The sequence below is a fragment of the Limulus polyphemus genome, unplaced genomic scaffold (assembly GCF_000517525.1).
Source record: "Limulus polyphemus unplaced genomic scaffold, Limulus_polyphemus-2.1.2 Scaffold2506, whole genome shotgun sequence".
NCBI classification, from domain to species: Eukaryota; Metazoa; Arthropoda; class Merostomata; order Xiphosura; family Limulidae; genus Limulus; species Limulus polyphemus.
The window spans coordinates 77854-87152 of NW_013668116.1; the positions used below are offsets into that span (position 1 = coordinate 77854).

The 9299-nt window shown below is 29.1% G+C and overlaps 1 protein-coding gene across 3 annotated transcripts in view; it reads left to right on the forward strand.

Moving 5' to 3' along the window:
• Window positions 1-9299, forward strand: part of LOC111087703 (protein MMS22-like) — a 126650-nt gene that overhangs the window by 67870 nt on the left and 49481 nt on the right. For all 3 annotated transcript variants that reach the window (XM_022395281.1, XM_022395283.1, XM_022395282.1), the window contains 6 exons: window positions 1103-1233; window positions 1533-1623; window positions 3269-3345; window positions 4358-4478; window positions 4659-4742; window positions 7472-7630. In XM_022395281.1, the coding sequence (XP_022250989.1) occupies window positions 1103-1233; window positions 1533-1623; window positions 3269-3345; window positions 4358-4478; window positions 4659-4742; window positions 7472-7630 (663 nt within the window). The remainder of the gene's footprint in view (window positions 1-1102; window positions 1234-1532; window positions 1624-3268; window positions 3346-4357; window positions 4479-4658; window positions 4743-7471; window positions 7631-9299) is intronic.

Here is a 9299-nt window from a genome sequence, read left to right on the forward strand (position 1 = left end):
AAATTTGATAAGGCTTAGCAACATACGGCAAGCAGCAAATGAGTACAAAGTTCATAACTAGAAGAGATAATTGTTTTTTATACTTCTTTATTTACTGTTCTATGTTTTAAAAAATAACTAAAATTTAAGAACATATAATGTATTATAACCAAAATGTGACTGTATTTTACAAAGTACAGGTCCACTAGAACACAACCAAGACAGGTCACTTTGTAAAGGCCAGTTTTATATTATTGGGTATGGTAATTTGATAAGGAGCTATTGATACACAAAGGTGCTCTTGTATGTGCACTGCATCATTCAACTTCTGTAATGTTAGTCAGACACTGCTGAAGGGTCAATAAAATAAAAATAATTTTTATTTATCTATAATGTTATAAGATTTAAGCTATTTAGGCTAAACATATGTAATTTTTTGTTATAATTTGCAGCAATTCTAGAATGAAAAAAGCGCAATTAATATCTATCTCCTATTTTTTATGGTAGTTGCGAGGTCAGTTGATGCAACCAAACCCCTACAGAGGTACAATAGTGAAAATAACAGATAAAATATAAAGTTTTTTTCTCAAAAAACATTTGATAATTATCTGGAGGTTATAACGATTTCACATGTGAAATTTAAAAATTTTCTAATGCATAAAAGTATTTTTAATCTTAAAATCAAAATTACTTTGTATGTTTGATAGTCAACATTAAAAAAAAATGCATGAGCAAATCATTACTTAAAAAAATCTTAAACTTAATAAAAAAAACTGATATTTTGTGTACAAAAGACTTGTAATGTTTGCTGATAACTTGCAAACTTTCGTGAAGATACGCTTACTGTATTAAAAGCTATAACATGAAAACTAACAAGTACAAAATGGTTAAGTGGTTGGTTCGTGGGACGGTGCCCGTAGAGAGAGAGTTAATCAGTAGAAGTTTTGGGTTTTCATTTTATTAAAAATAAATTTGACAATGGTGTCTTGAATATGTAGTTCCAACTCATTTTCTTTAACCTTTCTTTCTAAGGCCATTTTACTTAGTTTATATTGTCAAGAATTGTTGAATTACTGATTTTTTTCAGTTTCTATATTACATTTTACATTCTATTTTATTTTAGAGAATATCAGCAGTCTCAAGATGTGACACATCAGCGAAAGTTGATGAGTTTGTTAATATCTTACCAAGATGGTCTTCAAGAAGTCTTTTCTCATAGCTCATTTTTAGGCAACTCTGAGTACTTGCTATTGGGTAAGTTGTAATTATGTTTTGCTTATGAATAAAGTACTATGTGAAAGGTTTTTACTAGGTACACCTGAAAATATTTAAAACATATAAGGAATAATTGTTTTTCTAATAAATATTTTATAATGTGCACAAAAGAAATTAATATCATTTCATACTTTTTGTAGTTCAGTTTTAAAATATATTTTACAGTATAACCCATATGTATTCAGCATAAGCCATATCTTACTGTTAGTGATTCCCATCGTGATATAAAAATAAGAAGAAAAGTAGAAATTTGATCTATTTTTTCGTGTTTTTTTCAGGCTCAGGATTGGGTCAAATATTGGTGAAGTGTTCCTCATCAGAACAAGGCCACATTTTAACCATTATTGGAGACATCATTACTCAATTAAGGTGTTTTAAAAGGCTTTCCTAAAACTTGTATGTTTTGAATATACAAAGCTTTGTTGAACAGAAAAGAAACCAATATGAACTAATTTATAAAGTTTAATAGTGGGATTTAAAAGGTGGTTATTAACACTGGGTAACTGGATTAATCGAAATAACTGATTACCTATGAGCATTAAATGATATCATGTAAAATAATAGATTAATCAAAATTATGATTAAATTGATTAATGTCTCAGAAACAATTGAAATTAGTGTTTCTGATTATTAATATTTTTGATTGATTATTTGAACTAATCAAAATATTACCTATTACTACTTTGATTAGTATGATTGCAGGAGATGGTATACATGCATTCTGCTTGTACACAACTCAACAAACATGAAGGTTTGGCCATTGATTGTATAATTAACCACTCTGATGCCTATTTACAAATTGTTCATGCTTACGTTGTATGTCTAAATAATAGTCTGGCTTTAATTTAATATATTGCTCTCTTACTAAAAGATACAAATATAACATTGTTACTTATGGTAAGACTGTTTTAATAGAAAAATAAGTTATAGCAAGTGAATATTCATTATTCTTTATTTGCTTAAAAAATGTTGGTTGCTGAATAGCTGGTTCATTTAACTGTTTCTGTCAGAAAATACAATACATGGAATAATAACAATATGTAACAGTTAAATTATTAACCTATTTACATGATCAGGACTTCTGGTAAATTATGACCAGCTCTGGCTAGATAGGAAGATTAAAAAGTCTGGCTTTTGTCATGTGCCATTTAAATACTACCTTGTTTGATTTATTGATTTCTCAGCATTCATAGTTCCATCCAGTCTATATTGTTTAATGTATTTATATTTATAGTTTTAATGTGTGCTTTCTAAACTTCTGTCCATATCAGCAACTTATTTGCTTAAAAGTTTACAATTTCTTTTTATACTTAAAAAAATGTTAATTATTGTTAAGTTTTTCATATTGTTTGTGAAATTGAAGCATCTGTAGTTAATGGTTTTTCATATTATTGTGATTTTAATATTTATTATGATATATTGACTTCCACCTTATGAATAATTTTAATCTCTGGAAAGAGGTTACCTAATATCACATTATGTTTTCTTGTCAAATAGTAAAGGTTGTACTCTCTTTTTGTAAGATTGTGTTCACATGAATTATTATTTTTAATGAAGAATTAATTATTTAGTTTTATTAAAGTAGTCATGTGAAAATTGTAGAGAGAAACTCACAGAATAGTTTTAATCATATTTTCAGCTTGTTACAGGTTATGTTCTACTTTATCTATATGAACAATTTTTATGTACTACAGTGTAGGATTAAAAAGTAACATAATTCTAAATTGTTGTACCTAACAAAGGAAGGATAATCCAAGATGTCTTTAAAAGAAACAGCTGAAAGTAAGATTCCCATTTTATTTCATTTGTTGGCACTAATTTGCATATATTGATGCAATTTTATGTTTCATTAAAAAAAAGAACTTACTTTTAATTGGAATAATTAGGAACACTAATTTAGATTATTTTACATGACTGTTTATGTAATTGATTGTTTTGATTAATCAAGTTAATTATCTATTGAATAACATATACTAGAGGTGTATTACATCATATATATTTTTTTTTCTTCTAGGAATGCTCACAGGCATGTGAAACAAGGTACAGATTTTCTTGACATTCATGGATTGAATGTGAAAAAACAGCATCAGAGTAATTTTTTTTTTTATTTTATTAAAAAATGATTTATGCTGTTTATCATTTGTTTATTTGCTACAATATGTTATTTTAGTTTGCAAACCCAGTAATCCATTTTAACTTCTAACCAAACTTGGAACAAGTTTATATACATAGAGTCATTCAATTGTGTGTATTCTGTGATTGGGTGTGATACTACTTTTGACTGTATTGTTTATTTTTTTTGCTTTACTAATTTTTATCCATGTATTAATAATAAGCATAAAATTACAGGCATCACACATTTACCTTTCATAATAGTCCCACAAATAAAATATTTTTTCAAACCACTTGAATTTTAATGTTAATGTATATTAATTTGCAGGATCCTGTATGTTTATAATTTTGCAAGTTTATTACTCTGGAAATATAAAATTGCAGCTCACACATCATTGTTTATAAGATTTGAGTTGAAGATTATTCAGGTCTAACACCAGCTGTTTTCAGTCAGACAGACAGAATATTGGTGGACTTTGCCATCAAGATTTGTAGATCACCAATGTATCAGACATGCTAGTTGGGATGGCTAAGTTAAATTTTGGGGGGCTATAGCCTCCACCCCACCCCCTAAAACCCTCCTTTAGCACCATTGACCCTGAGATTATTATGAGAAACGTGATTTTGATCTGTGTGTTCAATGTATTTAGTAGGCAAGCTTCAGTCTCTTCTCTTGGAGTCATCTTTAAAATTTACTTAAATATTGATCATGGAGGTTAAAACATGATGGTTAATCTGCCTTTCATCATCAATCTTTCCACATCATAAATTCAAATCAGAATAAAGTTTATTATGCTTCTTTGTTGATATTATAATTCTTGCTTATTAATGTGTTTTGTTGTATAATTACATAAAGTTCCAGTACTTTGGATTTCATGTTTTTAGTAGATGTTAACATAGATACGGTTTCTTTAGGTGTATGCATATATATATATATATATATTAATTCCAGGATTATTCATGCTTTTTTTTACTGTTTCTATTTATATAGCTCTGGCTTCTTCCTTGTATGAAGAAATATTGCCATCTGTCCGAACACTGTCAGCTTCTCAGACTCCTCTCCCTCAGTTGGCAGATATTGCAGCAGGCCTCACATTTCTCATGTTAGAACTGTGAGTAATTTGCACACTCGAAGTAGCATATTGTTTTTATCCTATAACATTCTATTCTATAATACTTATTGTCATTGGTAGATTGCCTGTCAAACTTTTATTTTAGATGTAGATATATACATACATCAAGTGAGAAAGGATTAGCTTTGCATATTATGTAATCATTTTCCTTTTTTTTAGACCTGCTAGTTCAAATGATAAAGTGAAAGAAGGTTTTTCTGATGTGTTTTATCAATTCAGCATTAGTGGGAAAACCAGTCCAGTGTAAGTCACAGCTTTTTACTTATAACAGTTTCTCATTCTGTTTGTTTTAAATATTGAAAATTAATATTTTATGCTTGAATACTATAGTTATAAGTATGGTACTTATTGTTATGATGGCAAGAAATCTGTAACTTAAAATGGTGTTAAATGTCCATGAAAAACATTAATAGAAAGTCAGATGTATGGATTCAACAATTAGCAACTGCCTTTCAATTTGATTAATTTGCTTATGAAGTAAATTTTGACTAGCTTGTCATTTGGCCCATATATGAGGTGAGGATAAAGCTATTGTCTCACTAGGTTTTGTACATAATTTACATGAAGTGCATCATGACTCACAAGTTTGTCCAGCTTACATCAAGAACTAGAATGAAGAGAGAAACACTGAATGTAAAAAACTAAATATTTATTATATCCATTAATTATTTTACTACAGAGCTAGTACATGACCACCAAAAAAAATCATGAGAGTAGTCATACTATAACTGTAAACTTGACATTTTATGATGCCCACAACACAATCTGAGTGAATGCAGGAGACGAGATACCATGTGACACACAAAAACAAATTTGATATTTAGCTTCTTTTTTTTTTAATATTTACTTTTGAGCTAAGAAATTAGATAATGTATAATACTAAAATTGGAATTAAAAATTACAATTTGATGCTAGATTTATGGGCATGCATTCATAAAATAGTAGTTTAATAAAATTTCGAATGTAAGTCTACAAAACGTAATGAAATGGCTAATGACAAGAGCTCTGACCTCGGTATAGAAAGAATTAACCCTCTTTCTTACGGGTAGGTCAAAGTGCATTTATTGAACAATACTTGAATGATGTTTTGCAATTTCACATATTGCTATAAGTCATTGATGCATTACAAACATAGATCAAATGGTCTGGGAAAAGTCAGAGAATTTAATTTTCCCCAAAGTGAGGAAAACATGAAAACACTTGTTATATTTTCAATCCATATACAATTTACAGTCTTATTTTTATGCAAATATTTCACATAACATTTCCACATTATCATATTTATTTACTTTGTTTTTTTTTCTGTTCAGCCATAATTAAATACTTTTTCAATTCATGTAGATTGATATGCACATGCATAAGTAACCACAGTCAGTTCTAAAATTTAAATACATTGATAGATTCTTGAATGTTGTGCTAAATACTAAAACCTTCTTTACTGTTAAAACTCCATCACACCAAACATGATTGCCGTTTCAGCTGCGGGGACATTATTATGTGATGGTCAATCCCACTATTTTTTGTAAAAGAGTAGCCCAGAGTTGACAGTGGGTGGTGTTGACTAGCTGCCTTCCCTCTGGTCTATCATTGCTAAATTAGGGACAGCTAGTGCAGAAAGCCCTTTTGTAGCTTTTCACAAAATTCAAAACAAAACTGTTACAACTTGTGTACCTTAGAAGGATTGCACCAGTGATCAAAATGTTATAGCTGTTTTAGATATATTCTTTCTTACTGCAAAAACTGTAACTTGTAATAAAATTATACATATAATCAGTGAGTAAACTCAAAATGAAACTTTTAACCTTTAAAAAGTTTATGTCTTAGAACCAAATTGTTGGATAAATAGTTTTTAACTTTGTTTACCAAATCCAGGATTTGATGAAGACAAATAAGTATTTTTCCATAGACTTTGTAAATATCATCTGATAAGCTATCATGGAATGGTAGAAGATGCTATAATGCTCTAGACTTCAATGAGTTTTTCCTATAAGTCATTGGAAAATACTAGTCTGTGCTAAACTTCGGTGTTTGTATCTTATGCTATTCTAACAAGACTCATCATAATATGCTAAAGGTTCAGCTATGTTTTTCTTGTAAGTATTAAGACACTACCAAGCTAAACTTTATTTGTGTGTGACCTGACATCATTGTTAAACATACTCTATATTTCATTATTGTTTTTCTCTTAAGTAATTATACACTTTTCTATACTTCATTGTTTGTGACGTAAATATTTGTAGAAAATATTATCTTACTCTAAAATTAATTGATTCCTTTACTCAAATTGTAATAAAATACATTATCTTTCTATTATAGGTTTAATTCACCACATTTTCCTGTTCTAGAATCCAGTGGTTCACCCCTCTTGTTTGTTAATCAAAATTGTCTTGTTTGATCTTTATAAATATTGCGTAGAAATACAAAATAATTTTAAAGAAAACCTTTTATTTAAAATGATTTTATCTTGAGAACTGTTTCTCCTTGGTGAACTCAATTTCATCAGAGGCACATTGAGAATCACAAGATTTGGTTTGTAGTGTATGGAGATGATATAGACCATGGTACAGGGTGTTTCAAAAACTGTCACAGAAGTTATTAAACATGCTTTCCATCATTTTCAGTCAGTATACCAAGCCTACTCCTGAATGAAGCATCATTTTTGTGAACAGTTTTTATTATCCACACAATATCCTACACACTGATGACCATTTTGTTAAAAATCATTAATCTTGCATTGTTGAAAGACAGAAAAATAAATGAAAAGCAGTTCAGGTATATGTATTATTATATGATTTTGTAATGCCCTATACTGTGACCAAGCTTACTGAATTAAACTTAAGATCAAGTGTCCCTTTGCTGAATACGTAGTTTTTAAAATATAATAATTTCAAATGAAGGTTTTCCTTATAATCATCCTTTAAATGTGTGTTCTTCTTTCTTTTTATTGAGATTTTTCTTTCAATGTTTTGCAGATTTTGTTCACGCTACCTAAGTCACTTGTTGTATCAACCAGAAATTTTAGACCATCTTGAAAAAGACATCCCTACTTATCAAAGTGATCTTATTAGGACATGGCTTCGTTGTGGTATTCTTATAGTACCTCCTGATAGCCAAGTTCAAAAGCTATCAAGGTAATTGTTATATTTATATTTTTTCATGCCATGTAGAAAATGTACAAAGAAAAAAATTACATTTTGAAAAAAGGAGAACTTTTAAATCAATTGTTATTACAATCTTACAAGGAGACGGCATGCCTTTAAAAAAAAAAAGCACAAATGTAACTTAATTTTGTATCATAGAAATTTTCAGAGGTTGCTATGATTGGGTTTGGTTTTCATACAGATGAAGAAAAAATGTTATTATGTGTACATAATATAAGTTATGATCTAAGGTACAGGTGGGTGAGACAGAAATATTCAAGGTTAAGCCCAAACATGAGCCAGACAAACAGATATATGAATAAGAAATACTACTGAGACAGAATAAAATGGGAAAAACAGGTATTTTATTCAGTGGACACACATCTTGGAATGAGACTGTGATTGTAGCATAATAACTGTAATTATATATTGTATTTTGATGTATAGTGAATGTAATAGGCAGAGCTAGAAGTATATCACACAATAAAGATGTAAATATGTATCTAATGTAAAAATTGAAGTAAAGTTATTTATTTTTTTCAGCATTAACATATTAACATAGACTAAGGAGTGATCATTTTGGGGAATTAAATACAGCCAGCACTGTAGTCTTAACCATGTCAACATTATACATTAACCCTCTCTCCCCAAGTACCCTTTACTGTGTATGATGCAAGGTTTTAGTGTTTTAAATTCAAAATTTGATTAAACTACTTTTTGTTTACGTTATACCAATTAGAATAGCATAAAATCTTACCTAATAATCCATATTTGAATAGTATACAACTTTTAAGTTCTTAATTCTACAAGGAAATATATAAAAGATCCTGAATTTCCACTAGTGTGACCCACGTGACACATTTTGTCTTAGCGTGTCATCATCCCTATTTTATCCATCACCCATCGAAAATGTACAAAATTAAACGAAAATTACTCTCTATAAAATCTTTATTGCTCAGAGAAATCATATGTTTTATGTCATTCAATTTTGTTTGGTTACAGAGCTATCACATAGAAAATCAGACCCATCCTGCCACATCCTCTCTTTCACAGTTCGTTGATAGTTCTCTTACTTTTCATTATTTATTACCTATAACCAATAGAAAGTTAAGGTTTTCATCTATCAAATGACATATTGTATAATATTGTGTTCTGGACAGATAATCGTCAATTTCATTCAGAGTAGCAAATCATTCCCGTGGGAAAGTTAGCGACTAGCTTGGATGAACTTGTAACGGCTCTTGTTGCATAGCTAGAAAGCCAGAAAAAGTTTGAGAGGTGAGTGAATTTGTCTACTTTTTGGATGTTATTAGTCTATATTCTTTGGTGCATTATGTAATTAAATAAAAATTGTTAAGTGCTTTATTATAATTACTATAAAAAATCAGGCTTAACTCTCCTTGACAATAAATGGCAAGAAAAGAAGAAGATTGGATAAGTACGTTATTTCTTGTTTTTCATATTTATTCTTTATTTAATATTATAAAAATAAATTAAAAATATGGATCTTTTTAAGTTATTTAAGTCTAGATTAGGTAAAATAAGTACCAATAATATTATACTTAAAATGGTTTATGAAACACGCACGCGAGCAACTTCTGGGTAATGTAATTTGATAGCGTAACGTGAGCTGCACATTCCCTGAGTGATTTACAATTTA